Below are 23193 nucleotides of genomic sequence, written 5' to 3'. Positions count from 1 at the left end.
CCTTCCGTCGTGACCTGAAGACTTGGCTGTTCAAACAAATGGGCTGACTATGATTCTGGGTTTTAATATTTTATTATTTATTACTTATTTGGTTTTAAGGGGATTTTATTGTTGTATGCTTTTTAACTTGTGTTCGCCGCCCTGAGTCCTTCGGGAGAAAGGCGGCATATAAATACATGAAATAAATAAATAAATAAATAAATAAATAAATAAAACAGTACTACATAACAACATCCGTTTTCTTCAGCAAAGAAACAGCCTTTTCTGCTTGTTTATATAATTTTCTGTCAGTTGTTACCAAAAGATTTTAGAAAGATTTATTTCCTACAATAGAACACATAGCAGGCCTCTAATTTCTAACGATACAATCCTAGACTCACTTAGTTTAGGAAAGAGGACAACGGTAAAGCATGAGCAGACTTTCAATCTCACAAAAGTGTACTGTATTTCAATGCACGCATCTGTCAGCATTGCCAGTTTGCTTTTTATCGTGATTTGGGAGTTTAGATTACAAATGTATTAGAATTCTTGAGAAGTTACATTTCTTTTAGTCTATTAGGAATAGACATTTTGTGACTGACCGTGCCATTTGTGAATGGATGTGCTCCTTCCCAACATTCACTTTATAAGCACGGTCATAATATTCTCTGAAAAATCTAAATGCTTCCCAGTCTCAAAGTCTGGGGGCTCTAACAAGGAGAAAATATTGACATTCATATATATGTGGGAAGGCAAACTTTTCTGAATTAAAAAACTTTTAACTGAAAAACATTCAAGGCTTTCTAAATTTCCATTATAACTCTAGCTGCAGTAATAAACAGTTTTAAACTTAAATATGATTTCCTTATGCTATTTATCATCTTTAAAAATGACTCTTCATTTCAACAAGTTTTGAAAGAACAAGTCTTTTCTAAAAAATAAAATTTATGTATTTATTTGTTATATTTAAACCTTGCCTTTTTACAGTACTTCCCCCTCCTATTTTGCCCCACAACAATAGCCCTGTGCAGTAGTTTGGGCTAAGAAAGAAACTAATCCAGGGAGTTTCAATGGCTGAGGACAGACTAGAATCCAATTCCCCCTGATGTCAATCCAACATCTCATGTCCCACACAGAAGAATTCTCTTAAGCATTTTGTAATCTTTGAAATAATTGTACTGTGCAATAATTCTTACTAATGTACATGTGGCTCTCCACTCACCCAATACTCATGAAATCATTAGCAAGCTGCAAATCAAAATCAACTACCGGTAGTTCATTAAGTTCTACATGTCTTCATTGTTTGAAACAATGAATACTACAAAAAGATCTGGTAATGACTCCTTTGTCCAAGCAGGGATGTTTCTCTGAAACTGAACTATAAGCAATTACTTCAGTGGAAGCTAGAAGAGCTGTAACTCAGTGATAAACTAAAAGATACCAAATTTCAGTCCTTGATATTATACCTAAAGCTATTGCAACAGTTTTAGAAATACCAGAGGAGGCGTTGCTAAAGCTAGAGAATAGGTCAGCTCTCCTATTCTTACATTTTAGGACAAAGAAGCCACAAGCCTAATCTTGAAGTTGTTCCCCCATTCTGACTCCTTAGCATTAACTTATTTGCACATCTAGGTACTGGAAGTTAAAGCAAAAAACTGTTAGAGGGCATACTCATCAATTATCGTTTTGATGCAGGAGAAATTTTTGATTTGCATACCTCATGAATCCTGGCCATGCCGCAAAGGAGGGAAACTTCTCCAGGAAATCGTTCTAAACCTTGCTTGAAAACATTCAAAGCTGTCAAAGGCTGATCCAAGCGGGAATATACCTGGGCAAATACATGGATGTAGTTCCATCAATGTTAAGATTTTTACAATAACTATAGCCATGGAAATAAGCTGCCAACTGAATCATATCTATCATCTATCTATCTATCTATCTATCTATCTATCTATCTATCTATCTATCTATCACTTAAGGCTAGATAACTATTCTCTACATTTTGGCACTGCCTCTACATATGATCCAGGACAAAATTCAGATAATGCCACAACACTATAACAACATGGTTTTAAAAATGCCACCATTCTTTTTACTCCTTTAAAATATTTAATGCAACTGTTTTGGGTCCCTCTGCAGAACTAGTACATTCATTCCAGCTCATGAAACCACCGTTACATTTCCTCCCCCCAGGATTCTGTTAGGCCTTTAGCAGGACATGGCAGGCAGTGAACGTTCAAGAGTGACAGGACAGCAATACAGTCACCTGCTGATGCCAGCTGGAAAATGCTAGTTACTAAGTATAAGGATAGGTACTATCCCCCAATATATATAGTATATTGGCTTTTAACTGTATTCTACAGTCATTTGTAATGAGAGATTACAAGGTGTAATTATCAGCTGTTTTTTTAAAAAATTGGTCAAGAATTTGGAAATGATTGTATTAAAAAGCAATTTCTTCAGGAGACTGAGCTCAGATACCTGACATGCATATACACAAAACCACACAGAAACATTTCTATTGCAGCCAGCATCAAAGCTGAACAGGCAATGCAATGACATTCTAAAACTAGATTTGCCCTGGTTGTGCAAACAGCAATAGAAAAAGCGTCCAAATTATCCTTTCTTATAGTATATTAAAAAAGCATTAGTAACTGAAAAACTGATTATTTTAATGAGCTTGCAAAAATTTAAGAAATTATAATCCAAGAGTTCCAAACCATTTGTCTAAAATAATAATTTTATTAATTGTAAATGCCAACTTACTTTTGCCAAGTACAGTACTGTATCTACCATATCTTGTTGTCTGAGAGCTGATTTAAACTGTGTTTCTGCTTCACGGTATAATCCTAGCCTGGACAAATTTATAATGAAAAGTATGTTAAAACCAACAAGCTAATAGTAAATGGGTTATATTTTACAATAATTATACATTAAAGCCACTAAAAATGAGAATATATATTCTACAATTTACTTGATTTGTAAAAATGAAATTAGAAAGGCTAAATATCAAAATGAGATAAGATAAATGTCTTTTTTATGTTCCAAATAAAATAAAAGTAGCTACTCAATGAAGAAAATGCAGAACGCAGAAATGATATAATTTCTACTTTAGCTCAGTTTTTTTTCTAAAAAGGATATGTTACATCAAACAATTATGAAGAGTAAAATGAAAGAGCAGTATAAAAACTTGCAACTGATTAAAATATATATGTATATGTGTGTATGTGTATATAATTTAATATATATTAATTAAATAATTACACACACACACAAAAGTAGTCCTCGACGTATGACAATTGAGCTCAAAATTTCTTAACCCATTTGTTAAATGGGTTCCCCCCTCCCCATCTTACAACCTTTCTTGTCACAGTTGTCAAGTGAATCACTGTAGTTGATAAGTTACTAACCTGATTGTTAAGTGAATCAGGCTACCCCACTGACTTTCTTTGTCAGATGGTCGCAAAAAGTGATCACATGACCCTGGGACACTGCAACAGTCATATAAACCAGTTGCTAAGTATCTGAATTTTGATTTCATGATCATGGGGAAGCTGCAAATGTCATAACTCTGAAAAAAGGTCATAGGTCACTTTTTTCAGTGCTGTTGTAACGTTGAATGGTCACTAAATGAACTATTGTAAGTTGAGGAACGTATTTGTATTCGGATATATTTGGATGAGTTAAAATTCCAGGGTTAGACAAATTACATCATCATATTGAAAAAACTTGCTGATGGTTTGACTGAACTTTATATATACAGAAATCCTGTGAAATGGGTGAAGTGCTAGACAATTGAGGTGCTAAACACTCTTCCCAATTTTTTTTTAAATGAGGGAATTTACCGGGTTACCGAATAGTCCACCTTCAGCAAGTCACTTAAGGTACCTTTAGGTACCCAAGGCAGTCTAATTAGCAAGTTAGCAAAGTATGGGCTGGATGGAGTGATAATTAAATAAATTTCCTTGAACATTCCATTCAAATAGTGCTCATTAATGTTTGTTCACCCAACTGTGAAGAAATATAAAGTGAATACCTCATGGTTCACTCTTGGATTCTGTATTCTTCAACACTTTTATTAATTATTTAGATGAACGGTGGAGGGAACATTTATCTAATTCACATATGACATAAAATTAGACAAAATAAAAAGGTAGACAAATTTGGTTCCTAGTTTACCTGTAATAACACTTCCCAATTTGCACTTTCCACCACCAGTCCTTGAATTGGGCATACTGTGTGGCATATGCTGCCAAATCTAAAGCCTTGAAAGGTAAGCAAATTTACAAATGTCATCTTGTACATGGGAGAAAAAAACATATACAATGAATATTTAACAGGTTCTAAAAAAAAAACCCTATAAGATTAAATCAGATAAATATGCTAGATTTTCTCCATTTGTAATTTGTCTCATGAGTTGAAATGGCAAAAGAAATTTTTTTCTTTTGGCATAATTTTAACTTATTCAAACCTGGCAGCTTTCTTGATAAAGGCATTTAAAAACTTGTTCAAACTGCTCTACCACCTATATAATTTAATATTTTCCATTTTTAGTATTAATTCCTGTTAGGGTTCGGTTCCTCTTAAATTGGATCACTCCAACCATTTATTACATGCATAATTAAATACTGAAAAGGTTTACACAAATTTTGTGTAGTTAATTTCATGTTCAGCATTTTGTGCAAAGGCATAAATACTTCCCTAATCCCTCATATGCTCCAATTTTTCATTAAGGAACACATCGCATCCATAATTCACTATAGCCTCCTCTATTTATATAAATAAGGCATGCCCTTAATGAAAAGCAAACTTACAACAGTTTAGATAAATGAGCCACTTTTTTAATACAATAAATCATTTTGAGAAAAGCATCAAGAAACCTGAATGATACCATGAATTAAAATCCTGGATAGCAATTGGGGAAGAAGGGAGGGACTAACATCTAATTGTTTATGTGTGTTAGATACTGATAAGGCTGGGAAGTGACTTTTAATGACTTAACCAGCATTTGATCACAACAGGTATCAATATACTATTAATATACAATGTCATATTTGGATATTTTAGCAATTAGATCATTTCTAGATGATTAAGAATCAGAAAATAAAGAATGAATGCTACTTCCCAGTATTATTCCTATCAACAATTATATTAAAAGTCAGTAGTGCAGAATTAATTTTCAACAAAAAATAAACAAGAGGGAATTAGCAGAAGCATATATGCAGATGATATGGACACATAAAGTTGTACTGTGCAGACAATATAACCCTTATTTTCTGCATGAGTAAACTATCATCCATTGTTTTGCATATCCATGAAGCAAGAAAAAACAAGTCCCAAACTGCAGATATAGAAAAACATTTATGCTAAGACCTTGCCTCAACTGCAGATGAAACACTTGTATTTCTTGGCAAATGTGTCAAGAAAAGAAAAACAAGACATCTTCAGTAAAGCAATGAAGCAACACACTACTGACTCCTTCATAGGACAAAGGTGTAATAATTTTAATTCTTCTCTGTGATCAACAGTTTAAGTCATTTAAATACTGATTAAAATTCAGATAAATTCCTTTGGACAAGGAAGTCTCTCACCATATTTATAGGCAAAGACAGTTTGCCAGACTTAATTTACCCTTGAACCCAGTAAATTCGAACGCTTTTCAAGATACAAATGGTTTTCAATTTCCATTCTAGAACTCCAGTACACTGCAATGAAGGGAGGGGGGATATTTACAGTGTTGTATGTGATGTATCAACATCTCATTGTTGCCTAAATCTGATACCCAGCCTTCCACAAATCTATACTAGGAAGGAAAAACATGAATTGTAGGCTGGTATTTCTTTAGAATAGTTTGCTTGCATAACTGAACTACTTAATTGCAAAAATATCAATTTTGATACTTCTGAAAAATATGAAAACTTCGATGTTGAACATTACAACCTCATCTCAGAGCCTTGTTCATTCATACAGCTTCTATCATCCTATTTTTTTTTTTTTGCAATGTAGTTTATCCATACCATGTTTTCCTTAGCAAAACAAATATATATATTTCTATATCCAGGGAGCTGTTTATATATATTTTTCCAGTTTGGAAATAATAATCATTTGGTGTTCCTGCTTTTATTTTAATACTTTACAGAGATGGTTTTCCTTAAAACCTCTTTTAGACATCAATATATTTCTTGAAGCTGAAGATTAAGGGCACATTATCATGGAAAAGCTTATCCACATGTTTGCTAAGAACTGACACTGATTTGATGGAAATCAATCAATCAATCAATCAATCAATATTTCTTTAACAAGAAATGGCAACTGTTTTCAGAAACCAGTTGATTTTAGAAACCATGTGTTGATTTCAACTGACCATGATATTTTTGGGGGGAAACCAGAATCATTTGAAAAACAAATTAAATTTAAATTATTTAACATGAAAAAAACTGAACTCAACCAAAAGCAAAACATTGTATATTTTTTGAAGTATGAAAATGCAATACCATTATCATGGATGAAAGAAATAAGAAATCTGTTTTCTTCAACTCTTACATATTTATCTCACACTCAAAATAAAAACAGAAAGAACATTAACCTTTTAAGATTAAGTATACTTACATTCTTAACATCACCCTCATGATGAAAAATGTATTCAAACAAAGCCTATGAAAAACAAATGTAAAATAGGTCATCAAATTGGTGGCAAATAAGATCTACTTACATTTAATTAGAAATAAGTATTTTATTAGCTCATTTAAAATTAAAAGCAGATTTAGTAAAAATATTGAATGCAATAAAGAATTCACATTTCCAAAATGTAATCTCACTGCCTTGTTAGGGAAGAATTCTTAATCTTACACCTGAAATTAATTAATTACAATTTATAGACCACATAATTCCCAATTACTCAGTTTACAATTAAAAGAAAAAAAATACAAAAATCAAAATATAAGCACTCCAAAGGAAAATACAGTATATAATCTCAAAACCAAGCAACCAATTAGTTGATAAGAAGCTGACACATCATTCTATTCCAAAGTCTGGGAGAAAGCCAGGGAAACTGGATATCTTTTATGTGTTGCTGTTATTGTATTTATCAAAGAAGGAAGTGGGGGGAGTTACTTTATTTTACTGAAAAGTTGGATACTCTGAAAATTATTTTGGAAGATCAACTTTTGCTTTGAACAACTGATCACATTGTAAAAACAGATAGTCCTCAATGTACAGTGGTTCGAATGAACAACCGCCTAAGAAAGGGTGTTTTACGCCCTGTAAAGCACATCCAGTCATTGCCAAAGGTCACATCACCATCTTGCAGTCACATGATTGCAATCTGGTACTTGGCAACCTGTTTGCACTTACAATAACTTGCCAAATGCCCCATAATCATGTGATCATCATTTACAATCTTCTCTGCCAGCTTCTCCAGAAAACCAATGGGGAAACAGGTAGGAAAGGATGCAAGCTGCTGCCACCTGCCCAGAGAATACACTCTCATCTTAGGAGGCTCCCTGCAGAAGGATTTCGGCTCCATGCTTAATTTCATGGAACTGAAATCCTTCATGCCTGCTTTCATACAGCTGAAATCCTTTTGCAGGAAGGTCTCTACTGAAGCATTCCAGTTTGAGCTGAAATCCTTTGTGCCTGCTTGCACAGAGCTGAAATCCTTTAAATAGGCATGGAGCTGAAATCTTTCAGCAGGGAGCTCGAACCCAGCCTCTGGAGATGAAAAGGAATTGAAATCAAAGTAGCATTTTCAGCCCTGAATGAAAAGGTGGTAAAGTAAGAAGTACAGGGTGTTCCAGGGGTATAGGGCAGTGGTCCCCAACCTTTTTATCGCCGCGGACCAATCAGCCTTTGATAATTTTACCGTGGCCCGCTGAGCGCGCGCAGGGGTGGGGGCTTTGGGCCACACGTGCGTACCTGCGCGGGGCTCTCTTCCCTGGAGCCTTTGCGCACGGCCCAGGAGCTTTTGCGCATGGCCCAGGAGCTTTTGCGCACGGCCCAGGAGCCTTTGCGCTGCAGCGTTCATGTCCCCCGGCCGCTGCGCGGCCCGGTGCCAGGTACTCCACGGCCCGGCACCGGTCCGCGGACCGGGGGTTGGGGACCACTGGTATAGGGGATGCCCTTAGAGGCCCGGTGCGGGCTGCATTCAATTCTCCTTCCTCACTCAGGGGCTGAAAATACTGCTTGGATTTTGTCAGGGAGGATTTTCATTCCTGAGTGGAGTGGCAGCAAGGTAAGGTAAGAAGTACAGGGTGTCACAGGGGTATAGGGGAGGCCCTGAGAGGCTAGTGCAGGCTGCATGCATGTTTTTACTTTCTGGGCTGAGAAATTGCACTATACTGAATTTGGGCATCTCTCCTGAAAAAAAAATTAGTAAAAACGTAAAAGCTATTAACACCTGTTTTAATTAACAGGTAAGATTTAAAATAAACAAATCAAGATTGGTACATTAAACAAGCACATACCTTTGCCAACTTTGGTTTTTGAGCATAATTATTTAAATTCAGTTTAGATATATTTATGAAAGGGCCATCAGGATTAGTGAGCATGGAGGCCTGTAGTGGGAAAAAGCATCAAACTAAATGACACATCATATTTGAATTATAACTGGCAATACAGTATACAATTATGAGAAATCAATATAGTGCCTATACAAAATAATACATAGGAATAAATTGTAACATTTGCACAATTCCCAGCTCGTGCCACTGCTCCTAGAGTTGAGTCAACTAGACTCTCACCTGCTCCTCAGTAGCAACAGTGGCAATGGAGCTTAACAGGAAATTGGTTCTGTAGTGCCCATACAGAGTCATATAACTTGGACAGTTCTCAATTCTATTGTAATCAATAGGAATCTCCCTTTCTGAAAAAAATATTTATTTGCTTCACATTTTTCTTCTATTGTTAGCATGTCTAAGCTACCCAATAACAAAGGTCATTGGGTGGAATGAAAAGTTACTACATAATAATGAGGACAATAAAATGGAAATAATAAAGAGCACAGGAAAATATGGAACATATCATTTGTAATCTATAACACGCAGGGCAGGTACAAAACAGTAAAAAAAGACTATACTTTGCTTGAACAATACAAGGCAACCATGAAAGCATATATTTATTAATTAATAAAAGATGTGAGATATAAAGCATTTGCTAAACCCAGTGGGGCTTACAGGACTATAATACCACACTGTATTTTTTCCTCATTACTATGCATAAATGGATGTTTGTGTATTTTGTTGAATATTTGACATTTAAGCAATAAGAAGCGAAGTCTATTAGTATTATATGGAATACACATATTTTCCAAAAGTCTGATCATGTAAACAAACATAAAGATGCTATTAGTTTTAATAAATTATTAATATAGCAGGGAGAAAAAAATAGAGTAGGGGTGGGGGGACAACCTAATAATCCTTGCTATGCTGTATACATGTAGTTCCAATTTCCAAGATAACAAACGTAGGAGGATCCTTACTGTTCCAAGCCTGACATATCTCCCTGAAGCACTAGTCATTGGACGGGCAGTGTGAGCAGTTCTTGGAGTCTTTAAGGCTTGTTCAATGCTACCTGGTCTCCCAGCCTGTGTGCTAGGTCGTACAAAACCCGTCAGGGGTCGCCCTGTTTGTGTCACTGGCCTGAAATGATTCAAACATGGAGGAGTATCATGATAAAATGATTAACAGAAGCATTTATTGCTATTTGCAAATTCAAAAAGAGTAGAGATTGCCATATGGAACTATTAATAAAGATACTGTACATGTGCATTAACTCGATTTCCTGTGCATGAAATGATGTGTTACATTAATCATTATTAAGTACACACCCCTATAGGATTTACTCACTACCCCATTAAATGGCACTTACATAATTCTTATTTTTTTGAGGGAGATCATCTATGTTATCTTTTACATTGTGATACCTCTTTTTGTATTGCTATTTTTGTTCATACTTTTACTGCTTGTAATGTATTCCCAAACTTATTTGGCTATAGAACATGTTGGGCTTTGAATATATTGACAAAATGCATATGTACTAGTCCTTGAATAGCTTACCAAATCTCATTAAGGACCACAACAAAATTGTGAATTTATCATCCATAATGAGACAGAAAAATATCCTAGCATTTTCTGTCCCACTATAGAGAACAAAAATCATTTTAAGTTTGCATCCTATTAGAGCAAGAAAAACACATTAAAGAAAAATATTAATAGACTGAAGCTCTCCTTCAGCTAGTTGTCCATTTATAATACAAAAAGCAATCAATGATGTTTTTTTTCACAGAACTTTATTAAATCTCTGATGGTATTTCATATAGTATGAAAACTGATTTCAAACTAGATATCACACTTGTAAGTTTGAGGTAGTAGTGATAAAAAAATTAACAATGTATTTTATATGTATATTTAACAAATTACAGCTGTGTAATTTCTTGACCCAAAGTTTAGTCCATGACTATAACTTGACAGGCATTCTGAATACATAGGAACTATCACAAAGGAACTATAAAGAATTGCTATGATTCCTATAAAATATATTTACAGAGACTAATTTTTTAAAAAATTTAATTCCATTCTTTGGCAAGAAGACTTCTAAAGTAGCTTAAAAATATAAATAATTAGGTAACTCCTGTCAGTTCTCAGGCTTACACAAAATACACAAAACACAGGGCAAAATGAAAAGGGCTATAGAGGGAAAAAGAAAAAAAAAAACACTAGCCCTTAAAGTTTATCTTGACCAGTTCAAATGAAAAGAATTTAATAGTAGCTGACACCTGGATGACAATTACAAAAAGCTCAAATCAGCTAGTCTCAAAACATAAGAAATAAAATACATCTATTTCTCTCTGTTATAATTCTATGTGATGATTATCGCTTAAGTACAAGGAAAAAAATAACCAAATCAGTTAACCACTCTTAAGAAACTGAGTACAGTACCTGATAGCCTTGCTAGGCCCAGCACCATGACCAGTTCCAGGTATTTTAAGTGAAGTACCAGGTCCTATCAAACAAACAAAAAAACAAACAAACAAAATCAGGACGTTTATAGATATTTTCCTATATATGTTTCTTTTGTCATTTATCTTTTGGTTCCCTCTCCCAGGTTTTTTAAAAATAAAACCCAAAGAGAGAAGATGCAAAGCACAGATGAATGCTATTATTTGTTTGTTTAAAAAAATGCACTGCTTCATTTAATCACACCATCATAATTGGACTCAGAATCAGTCAAAACTGTAAAGAGAAGATAATTCCCTTATGCAAACAAAATGCTACCTGCGAAGCGCTTAAATTACATTCATAATAAAGTAATTAAAACTGGAGATTTTAATTAATGCACTGGGGATTTTTCTTGAAAATCAATTTCTTAGCTTTTTGCAGTATTGATCAAATACAAATGTACATGAAGATTATTTACTGATATTTTATAGGCATATGAACATTTTAACACCAAATGAAAGCTTGAATTCTAAAACTGCAATAAAAATGTATTACTTTATCAAAACAGAAGATAATAATTTTAAAGAAAAGAAAAAAAAAGATAATAGTTTAACTGATAGCAGTCACTCATTCCATAGAACAGCTTTAGGGAAAAAAGAAATTAATCACTGAAAAGGAATGTTGGAATATTAGGGAATCATAAGTTGCTTCTTGCAATATATTTTGGAGCAGATATAAATGCAGCTTACGTGCAACTTGTGCAATTGCATTTTCATCGAGCATCATTTCAGCTATGCCTTCCTGATCCACTTCAATTTCATCCACATAAACCATTTCAGTTAATGCTCGCATTTTTAAACACCAAGCAGCCTAAAATAGAGACGAGGAGGAAACAAAGCCCAGTAAACGAAAATTTCTACAAAATACATTCAATGTTTTAAAAATCAAATAGAACACAATAGGCCAGCAGTAGATTATTTGACACTTGTGGGAAAAGAAAAAAGGCAAATGGGCTTTGGGATAATGAGATCTTGGCTGCATTATAGTCTTCAATGCAAGTATTACGTAGAAAACATCTCAGAGCTACTAGAGAAATATGTGAGAAGGACCTCAAGAAGAATGCAGAGAATGCATTCACAAATGCTCAGTCGTTCCCAGTATTACATTAGAAGGGAGAGATGTTTTTATCATGTACTTTACTTCCTCTACTTCCTTTCCTCACCTATAAGCAATAGAAAGTGTCCCATTTCAAATTAGGCAGAATCAGTAGGTGATACTACTGAACATTTAATTACATAGATAGGGAAATAAAAGGATTTATGTAGCTGAGCAGAAGGTAAATGATGCCTGATAGAAGGCACAGGTACTACCAGGTGCAATTCTAGGTGCTGGTGGTTACCTTTAAAGCCCACAAGGATGAGAGACCACCTTTTTTCAACAATCTCTACCCATCCAAGCTGAGCAGAATGGGCATGCTGCAGATCTTGTGAGCCAAAAATGTTGGCTGGTGGGGATCAGAAGGTAAGCTTTTTCTGCAGTGGCCCCTGCTCTACAGAACATTCTCCCTCCAGAGATCAGTATGGCCTCAACTCTGTTAGCCTTTCGCAAGGCCCTAAAAACCTGGATATACAAGTATTCCTCCACTTATGACCACAATTGAGCCCAAAATTTATGTTAAGTGAGAAATTTATTAAGTGAGTTTTGCCCCATTTTATGACTTTTCTTGCCACATTTGTTAAGTGAATCACTGCAGTTGTTAAATTAGTAACATGGTTGTTAAATGAATCTGGTTTCCCCATTGACTTTGCTTGTCAGAAGGTTGCAAAATGTGATCACATGACCCCAGGACACTGCAACTGTCATAAATGTGAGTTTGGTTGTCAAGCATCCAAATGTAAATCACATGATCATGGGGATGCTGCAACGGTCGTAAGTGTGAAAAATGGTCGTAAGTCACTTTTTCCAGTGTCATTTTAACTTTGAATAGTCACTAAATGAACTACCTGTGTTCCCAACCCTCAGGTGCTGAATGCATCAAGGGCCCCATTTCCTGGCTATATTGCTAAGTGGCCAAACATCTTGTTCTTATGTATATTTAATTTGGATGTTTTTAGAGTTATTGGTCTTACTGTTTTTATTGTTTTTAATGTTTTTAATATATCTAACTGTCATATATTTTTTGAATTGTAAGCCACCAGGAGTCATTTACTGAGATGGATGGGCATAGAAATTGAATAAATAAATAAATGTATGCATTTTAGAACTCCATATAAATCCTTTATGTTGGATGCTGCTGCTTCATGCGGTATCATGTGATCACTCCTAGGAAGCTTTTGCTCAGCAGCCAGATCATGAAGTAATGAAGCCAACTAAGATTCCAAATTGCCTCCTCCCCCATTCTTTCCAGATATCTTCAGAAACAACACATCAATCTAGGAATAATTTGCTGATCTTGTGCATTAATTTATCCTGATGGCAGGGTGGAGGTTTATCTGCTTTAAGCACAAATAACAAATTTAATAAAGGACTTGGTTGGAGAAGAGCATATATTACAGGCCTGCTTTATTGTACTGATTCATTCACTTCTTAAAATACAATTTTTATATCAAAATAAACTTAAGCTGAGCCTATATGATATTTATTTTGAAATACAATTCTAAGTATATGAAGTCATTTAAATATGTCCAAAAGGTTGAGAGGATTTGAATAGATAGTCCCAATAAATATTATAACATTAATAGAATAGAATAGAATTCTTTATTGGCCAAGTGTGATTGGACACACAAGGAATTTGTCTTTGGTGTACATGCTCTCAGTGTACATTTTAATGACAGCCGAAAACCTTGTTCCCATACAATGCTTTTTACAATTTTTATCCCACCTTTATTTTTATAAATAACTCAAGGCAGAGAACATATCTAACACTAAAATGGTGAAATGGGAATCATACAGGATCCTTTTAAAACAAAAGTATATTTAAAACAAAAGTATACTTTTGTTACTTTTTAAAACAAAAGTATATTTAATATAAACGAAAAATGAAGAGGCCTTCCTTTCTCTTGATGAAGAGGCAGCTTGATGATATATGCCTGTTATTTCTCAGTCCTAATCCATAATGTGATTTATTATTATGTGCAAACTTTGCCATAATTTTTGTTTAACCAAATGTCCTAATTTAGTTATATATATAAACTCAGTCACTGAGTAAGTAACAATGACTGATTTAGAAATTATATATATATATATAGTTAGGGCTCATACATATTAATCCAGTTTTCCTAGAAAATGGTTTATTGAATAAAACACAAAGTAGTGTCAAATGTGGATAGATGTATAATTTTCTATTTATTTTGTCATGTTTATGCAGTGTATATTGGAAATGGTGACCCTTTGAGAGCTATACGCAACAAAATTTCATTTTAATGTATGCCGATTAGTGTACATTCAAAGTGACATTAAAGTTTTAAGTCTAAGTAAAAGATTTTAAACATATTTATATTAAATCAATAAAATATAATAAATGAAGTGCTTAGCGTCATATATTTTTCCAAAATTTATTAGAAAATGTATAAACTACTATGTAACTTTTCTTAAAATACTAGTCTGTCTGGAGGAACAAAGAAGTATTAAATGAATCTTTCTATTTGCATGAAGTGCTCTGTAACCTATGGTGACCTCCACTCCAAATCTCTCACTGGCTTATATATTTAATTATTTAAAACATTTATATAGCTGTCTATCTTATAACAAACTTTGGGGGGGCTCCAAATCAAAAATTAAAACAACATAAAAACCATATTAAAATTATAAAAAACAAACACATTAAAAAAAACTGGTGCCAAAGCCAAGTTTCCAATATACAGTCACCTCATGTTATCCGAGTGCTTGTTGGAAAAGCCAAATCTTCAGTGCTTTATGGAAGGCTGGGGAGGTAGAAACCTGCCAACACTTCAGGTGGAAGTGTTCCACAGGGCAGGGCAGCCATAAAAAAAGGCTCACTTCCTAGCACCCACAAAATGGCAATATTTAAGGGAATATTTAAGAGAAGGGACTAGAAACACGGCCACCCTGTCTGAATGGATAGATAGCCTAAGGGAAAGGTCATATACTTGGCCATATGTGATATTTAATATTAATGTGATATTTACCTTAAGTTACACCTGGAAAGAAACTAGGAGCCAATACAGCTCACACAGCAGAGTGTTACATGGGCAAACCTAGGGACACCGTAACTGCTGCCATGTTCTGTACTAATTGAAGTTTTCAGGTGCAATTCAAGGGCAGACTCATGCAAGAGAGCATTGCAGTAATCTAAAGAATTTTATCAGTTCTGATAAGGGAATAAAATGCTGGGAAAATATATTTAACCATTTGTTAAATAGTAAAGCATTTAACTGTCTTTTATAAGAATGAAGATTCGTTTTCCAATCTTGTGGGTTGGTTTCCAAATGTTTCGTTACCAGGTTAGTTACATCTTCAGCAGAGTTTAGGGGATGTCAGTGTCAGTGTGCTTCTGTTTATAAGGGCTTTGTGTGGTCAGTAGGTCTTGTGATGGGTCAGATGGGGGGGGTGTCAAGTGAGGGTCTCGTAATGCCTCTCCATCTTTTCATTGTACGTTATTATTACTCATGTTGTCTTCAAAAGGCATGAAAATAAAATCAGCAATGAAATATTCGGATGAGCTAAGAAACTTTCTTTAAAATCAAAATCTGAAAACCAAAATGTGTACATTTGCAAAGAAAACCATAAAATTATGCAATTCAGCATAAACTGTTCACCTAATTTTCTTTGTGTACTTCAGTACTATAAATCAGTACTGTTTCCTGGTCTTTAAATTGACATATGGAACATAAAGAACAATAATCAGATTAGGCAAGCAATCAGGATGATCAACCAAGACAGTAGGACAGAAACATGTTCCTTTTAGGTCATGCTACAGTTATAAACAAAGAAGCTACAATGAATTTAATAAGGTTAATGAAAGATTATTTCTGGCAGTAATAGCTGATTTAGACCCTTTCACAAAAATTAATTTTAAATAAAGTATGTTTACTTAAAAGGAAATCCTACTAAATTTCCTGAATCCTGCTCTCTAGTAAGTATCAGAAGCACATTTAATTCAAGTCACAATGCAGACTTCACCATTATCATGGTTAAGAATGGATTCATATAGCTGCTTTTCGGTGAGTCAGCCTTCTTTCTGAATTACAGAAAGTAAAACAAAGAGGAAAACGATGCCTTAATTTTTTTTAACAGCAAAATGTTGATTATAAATGGATAAAGGGGACAGTATTAATGTGAAAGAAAGATAAAGAATTTGGCAAAGTGCTTTTGGTATTATTTGGAATAAAATAAACAGACCAGGCCTGTGTTGATTGTCTGATATCAAAGGGAAAAAATGGAATTTACAAAATAAGATAAATATAATAGGACTATGTCATTAAAACTATGGAAAGACAAAATGGATTAAGGGTGTAAAGAAGAGAATGAAGAAAGAACCCCAAAAAACCTGCCAGACTATTAACTGTTGAAAAAATAGGAAGATTCTTAAATACCCACAACAGAGAAATGATTGGTCAAGGTGAGAGAATTTAGCAGAGATGTCAAAATTGATTAGAAAAAGATCAACTATATTTATCAGTGATTGGAAATCCCTTATGACTTTGTTTCCCTTGAAAACAAATCTATCTATCTATCTATCTATCTTTAAGAATGTATATTAAATACAAAAAAACAAAAAAACAAAATTGTACTAGAAAGACAAAAAGCAAGTCTACATTAAAACAGTACATTTAGAAAATTAGGATGCCCTTTTTTAAGCAATTTCCTAAAAAGGAGGAACATAACTATGCATTCTATGCATATAGAAAGGGTGATATAACACAATGAGAGCCATAGATTTAACATTGCTTTATCAAAAGTGCAGAATCTTATTTTGTATAGGACAGGAATAGCTACTGAAAGTATACTAAGGCATGCTAAAGGTTTTGTATATATGAGGGCAGCTTTGATTTAGACAACTTGCTGGCTTAAAAAAGGAAGACGATTACTTTAGGAAAGACAGCTTGATCTCACTTTCTTTCCGAATTCATAGTACAATGCTTGGCACTAGGCACCACCCATTCATAACCAATCATCAGAATGCTTATGTTTATATTTCCAAACTTAATGCTCTGAAGATCTTGTAAGATATGTTCCAATTCTGTAGTATGGATACGTCACTTATATATCTAAAAGAATTATAGTGCTGAACCAGTTTCTGCAACAAATAACTTTTAGTCTTTTCAGCAGAATACTTTTAAATAGAGTTCTGAGGAACTGCCTTCCCCTTGTTACAACGGCCTACTTCAATCTCACAGAGAAGGCATGCTGCCGGTACCATCAGCTAGAGACTTACATTGGTGAGCACCAGGAGAAGTACCTTTTCTGTTGTTGCACCCACCTTATGGAACATCCTTACTCCTGAAATTAGATTGGCCACATTCCTTTTAATTTTTTTGAAAGGCCATCAAGACCTGGTTATGCTGTTGGCCTTGGGCTCTTTTTAATATGTTCTGCATTTCAGTTAAGCAAACGTATGAGCTTCTCTAGGTGGAAAATGACAACTTAATCATAAACATGTTCTTACTTTGGCTTTATCAATGTTTGCTATAGATGCGCAAGTAGTTACTTTGGCTTTATCAATGTTTGCTATAGATGCGCAAGTAGTTGAAGATGTTATCCCATATAACATTTTAGTTTTAATTAAATCATGAGAGATAGTTACATATTTGCAGATTTTAGACCTCAAGCTCAGGTACAATATGGTTGGTTTGGTTTTGACACAGATAGTATAAATAGTATAAAGCAGATAGTATAAAGCAACTGCAATTTGTATATTTTTAAAAACATTGTTTTTATCAGACTACTAGTTATTAAAACTATGGTTAAATAAACCAGTTTATCACCATTGCATAGAGGCCAGATAAGAGTTTTCTGTAATGTTCTGCTCCTATCTATGATCATCTGGATTTTTGCATCTTAGATCTGACAGTCTTAATAAAGGTCTCTGGACCAAACTAACTTCTTGTGATACAATAGGTGGGGCAAGACTTTGCATCTGCCTTACATGCTATCTTTATTAGATTTTCATCCCACCTTTATTACTTTACAAATAACTCAAGGTGGCAAACATACTAATACTACTTCCTCCTATTTTTCCCACAGCAATCTTGTGAGGTGGGTTGGGCTGAGAGAGTGACTGATCCAAAGTCACCCAGCTAGCTTTCATGCCTAACACAGAACTAGAACTCACAGGCTCCTGGTTTCTAGGCCATGAAACTATGGTATGTTTGTAACTTCAGACATGCAAGGTTCTGTTAACTTAGCTTCATAATAAAGTAAATCTAGCTCATTTAAGTTGTGTGTCCTATCAGGTTTACTTGGGATGGCTGACATCAGTTTTGCAACTCTAAAGGTACAAACTTCCTGCTGACACTTTTAAGAGTCTGATCAATGGGGGGGGGGAGGTCCCTAAGTTTTTGCCTGACCATTGATTGCAGGCTCCCCCCTCTCTTATCAGATAGGCTGCATTTTTATCCCTTGTCCCCCAAAGCCATCCACACATTCTATTAATTCCGTTAAGCATCAGTTAATGATGGTATTTGGGACCAACATTCCTGTCGCTAAGTGAGTCATAAAGCACATCACATGAACATGCCAGCACATCTGGCATGTTAAACCCTGCATCATTGTTAAGTGAGGACATCACATGATCACCATTTGCAACCTCCTGCTGCTGCCTGGTTGCTTGTAGGAAGCCACAAAAAAAGTGCAAATTGCAACCATGTGACCTCAGGATGTTGCAATAGCTGAAATTGCAAGGATTGGCACCAAGTACCACTTATTCTGTGCCATCACAAGTTTAAATGGTGGCTGAATGAGTGGTTGTTAAAGGAGAACCACCTGTACTTGAAATCATGTCAGCTCTTAATTGGATTGTAACCTATCTCAAAATTATCTAATAATAAGCTATAAATATATATTTTAATTAAATAAACTAGAATTTTTCTTCCATTATGCATTGACGGTTTGTGAGGTAGGGGTTCCAGTTATGAGCCCTGCTGGAGTTTAAAAAAACCCTGGATTATGATCTTTTTCCAACTAATTCGCCACACAGAATGTGATATGCAGGAAAGGCACCATCACACGATTTTACAAAACGCTCGCGCCGAAAAGCAAAAAGATCTGCAAGATATACAAAAAAAGAGGGTAGTTACTAAATCAAGACATCCACCCAAGGCCCCGTTTTACATTTTTCCTGAACTCGGAAACATCACATCCAATCGTCCATCTCCTGCCCTTGTCTCTCCTCATTACCTGATCGCCAGGCTCCTTTTCCAGCAACTGGGAACACAGATCGGAACAGAGTTGGAATTTCCTCCGCCTGAAATAACTCAAGGCGTGGAGCAACGGGTCCATTTCCAGCCCCATAAGCGAGGCAAAAGACTAATAACGCCACGCTAACACTCCACGCCCCCCCCTCCCTCACTACCGCTGCTCCTACTTAGGCCCCACGTCTCAGCTTTGTTTTGCCCAGCAACGCTAACCAGGGTCCTTGGCGAAGGATGGGCGACTAAGCAACTGCCTGAAGGGCCAGAGAGTGTTTCTCTCCTGTCTCGGAGAAGGGAACGGGCCAGCAGGGAAACTCAAACATTTCAATGCTGGCAATGACTGCTGAAGGTTTTCGAGGTTGCGGAGTACGTCTGATTTCTCTGCCTTCGTTCTGGATTCACGTCTCTTTTTCGGGAACATTAGGGGTTTCTGACTGGTTTCCTCTCGTTATGTGGCATGAAAAATGCTAAAGTAGCAGGTTTTTTTTTATAGCGCGCAGACTGCAGAACCACGAAATTTCATGTGTTGGTGGTTCGTGATTTGAACTTCATGAACACTGCAGAGGAAATTACTTGGAGAAATAGAATTAACATAATTTTATTTCGTAATAGCCGTTAATAATCATCTTTGATCAGTCACAGAAGATAAACGTATTTCATTATTTTTACCCAAGTCAAACTTGAGAAACTAATTTATTGTGTGGTGTATGATACGATAATGTACTGTGTGGTTAATTTGTGGTTCAGTGTGTTATGCAAAATCCTTAACATTGAGTTAACTCTGGAAAATCTGGGGACAATTTTTCTCTGTTTAAGGCTCAGGTTTATTATTGTTATGGATAAAAGGGGGGTGGAACCGGGAGGGAACACCAAGCTGGTAGGAATAGGTAACACTCCAGAAGATAGGCTTAAGATACAGAGGGATCTTGACAGACTTGAACATTGGGCTCTAACAAAATGAAATGGTGAAAAAAGTAAGGTTCTACATTTAGACAAGAAAAACCAAATGCACAGGTATAGTATATAGGTGGTACCTGGCTCAATAATAGTAACTGAGAGGGATCTTGGGGTCCTAGTGGATGATCACTTAAATATGAGCCAGCAGTGTGCTGCAGGTGCCAAAACCAACACAGTTCTAGGGTGCATTAAGGGAGAGATAGAAACAAGATCACGTGAAGTGTTAATACCACTTTATAATGCCTTGGTAAGGCCATATTTGGAATACTGTATCCAGTTTTGTTCACCATGATGTAAAAAAGATGTTGAGACTAGAAAGAGTGCAGAGAAGAGCAATAAAGACAATTAGGGGATTGGAGGCTAAAACATAAACAGTTGCTGGAATTGGGTATGCCTAGGTTAATGAAAAGAACTAGGAGTGACATGATAGCAGTGTTCCAATTTGTAAGGCAGCGATGACTAACTTTTTCCGGACTGAGTGCCCAAAGTGGAGAATAGCTTGGTCAGCTGGCTGTCGCGCGTGCGGGAGTGGCAAAACCCAGAAGAGCGGCATTCCATTGCGCATGCATAGGCTGCCACCCGAACTTCTGGGTTTACGTCGCACGCATGTGCGATGGCCAGCTGTTTGTCAGGTGCGTGTCCGTGCTGGAAACCCAAAGTTCGGGTGCCGGCTCGTGCATGCGCAACAGAACGCTGCTTTTCCGGGTATTGGCGCTCCCGTGCGCACGAAGGCCAGCAAGGCCAAACATTCCTTGCAGGATGGTTTCGTGTGCCATTTCCAGCACACAGACCTGCATGCAGTGACATAAAAAGTTAACCATCACTGGTATAGGGTTTCCTGCCCGAGCAAGGATTGGACAAGAAGACATCCAAATTCCATTCCAACTCTGTTACTCTGTTCTGTTCTGAAATTGTCCTTAACCCGTCTGAACCCTACTCAGTAACTTTGATGTTTCACACATCAAAGAAAAGTGCAATTTCCTTAATTATGATCTGCTCAAAAAAACAAAATGAATTGAGTTCAAAGAGTCTGTCAAACAGGATTTGGATTTAATCCTCTACTCCAAAGCTAACTAAATTTCTTTTTTCTTTCTTTTTCTTTTCTTTCTGAAGGAAATAATGTATACATGCAGGTATGTTTATATTTCCATATGTGAGAGATAATTGGAATCCATTGATCAGTAGTGAAATGTAAAATTTGTTACTACCGGTTCTGTGGTTGTGGCTTGGTGGTGGTAGGTTAATGTGACTGGGTGGGCGTGGCCCACTTTTAAAAAAAAAATTTAAAAGCATTTTTTCTACAACCTTAAGAGGTTGCAGAAAAAAATGCTTTTAAAAGCCTCTGATGTTCAGGCAACTCAGCTGGGATTGCCAGAGGCTTTTAAAGGCATTTTTTTTTCCTACAACCTCTTCGGCCGAAGAGGTTGTAGAAAAAATGCTTTTAAAAGTAAAAAAAAAAAGGCTCAGATGATAGCGTGGCTCAGTTGGGCATGGGGGGGTGGGGCGGCGCAGGGATTTTTGCTACCGGTTCTCTGAACCATCTGTCGCCATCGCTACCAGATCGGGCGATCCGATACAAACTGGGAGCATTTTACCTTTGCCATTGCTGTTATAAATGGTGAATCTTATAGTTTCTATCTTTTATCAGGTATATGTAGGCATATACTGTAGTTAAATAACAGGTGCATATGCAAGTATTTTTTGAAAAGGAAAAACCATCCAGGACTTCTTTCAGCTGATGTTTGCAATCTTAGATTGACAACATTGTACAGGATTTTGTCAATATAATATTTTATTAATGTTTATGATACTTTAGTATATCAATCTCTTTTGGAATGGTAAGATACTCTTAATTCAAGGTTATTTTTCTTTGGGTAAACAGAAAAGTGTGTTATGTGTATCAAGCTGGTTTTTGTCCTTAATGATCACAAGTTGTACTGAATACCTTAACAGCTGTATTATTATACTAATTATAGATTGAATTTGGTTTGAACAATCAAGTGAAATTGAACTCTTTCACTGGAACCATTTTGGACAGCTATCGAATTTACTGTGTTTCCATCAGCTGATATCAACAGAATATGATTATATCAGCTGCTAAATTCTTTACTAAATTATAAAGACATGTAAAGTGATGTCCAAGTGTTAATTTGTTATATTTTTCTTTTTTGTATGTGTTCAATGTTTTTATAATTACCACTTGATTTTTACTTCATTGCAGATTGTTGAGAAAGGACGTATTCTATTTTTGAAGTTCCTTCATATTTTAAGTAAAAAACAAAGATTTTAAAATTATTTCAAATGTATGAGAATAAGCAGCATTTAAATGGCTGCTTTGTACCATAATACATATCCATGCTTTCCTTTTTAACCTGTCCACTTACCTGAACTGCCAAATTTCAGATGACCATTAGGTGGAACAATTATCTCCAGATTTTTGCAGGCCAGATATAGCCCTACATTTCCCCACTCACTCAATCTCTGAAATCTTGGAGTCATTTTAGCAGGCTATACTTTTTTTTGACCTTAAAAAAGATGAAATATCAGAACAGCATGCTATAAATTATAACTATTATAAAAATTATAATTCTTCCAGTTGGCCTGGGGACTCAATGGGGGAGTACCATGCCATAGGTTCTCTGCTATTCAACTAATAGCAGATAGATTAATAATTTTAATATAATAACACATAATGAAAAATATGGAAAGTAGTTATATCAGAAATACTGTAGCTAGATGATCTCTCCTTTGGAAATGTATAATATACAAATAAATAAAATAAATAACTTAGGAATTTTGCCAGCTACTGGTAAATAAAATATACTTAGTTGGCTATATAGTCCAAGGATCTGACTTTACATATAAAAGATTTATATATTCATATGCTAAGTATGCATATGTAAAAAGCTTGTTAATCTTCATGATTCTCAGTTGCAAAACAGATGGAGAAT

The 23193-nt window shown here is 35.4% G+C and overlaps 1 protein-coding gene across 2 annotated transcripts in view; it reads right to left on the bottom strand.

Annotated features, from left to right (window-relative positions):
* The window catches only part of TTC8 (tetratricopeptide repeat domain 8), a 29074-nt gene extending 9689 nt beyond the window's left edge, over positions 1 to 19385 (bottom strand). For both annotated transcript variants that reach the window (XM_070931487.1, XM_070931486.1), the window contains exons 1-9: positions 19272 to 19385; positions 11663 to 11783; positions 10914 to 10977; positions 9455 to 9614; positions 8442 to 8531; positions 6589 to 6633; positions 4159 to 4244; positions 2746 to 2833; positions 1697 to 1807 (exon numbers count right to left, since the gene is read on the bottom strand). In XM_070931487.1, the coding sequence (XP_070787588.1) occupies positions 1697 to 1807; positions 2746 to 2833; positions 4159 to 4244; positions 6589 to 6633; positions 8442 to 8531; positions 9455 to 9614; positions 10914 to 10977; positions 11663 to 11783; positions 19272 to 19385 (879 nt within the window). The remainder of the gene's footprint in view (positions 1 to 1696; positions 1808 to 2745; positions 2834 to 4158; positions 4245 to 6588; positions 6634 to 8441; positions 8532 to 9454; positions 9615 to 10913; positions 10978 to 11662; positions 11784 to 19271) is intronic.
* Between the last annotated feature and the right edge of the window lie 3808 nt (positions 19386 to 23193).

This window comes from Pituophis catenifer, unplaced genomic scaffold (assembly GCF_029215685.1).
Source record: "Pituophis catenifer annectens isolate HBS135680 unplaced genomic scaffold, rPitCat1.0.hap2 SCAF_1, whole genome shotgun sequence".
Classification (NCBI taxonomy): domain Eukaryota; kingdom Metazoa; phylum Chordata; class Lepidosauria; order Squamata; family Colubridae; genus Pituophis; species Pituophis catenifer.
This window is presented reverse-complemented; position numbering and strand designations above follow the sequence as displayed.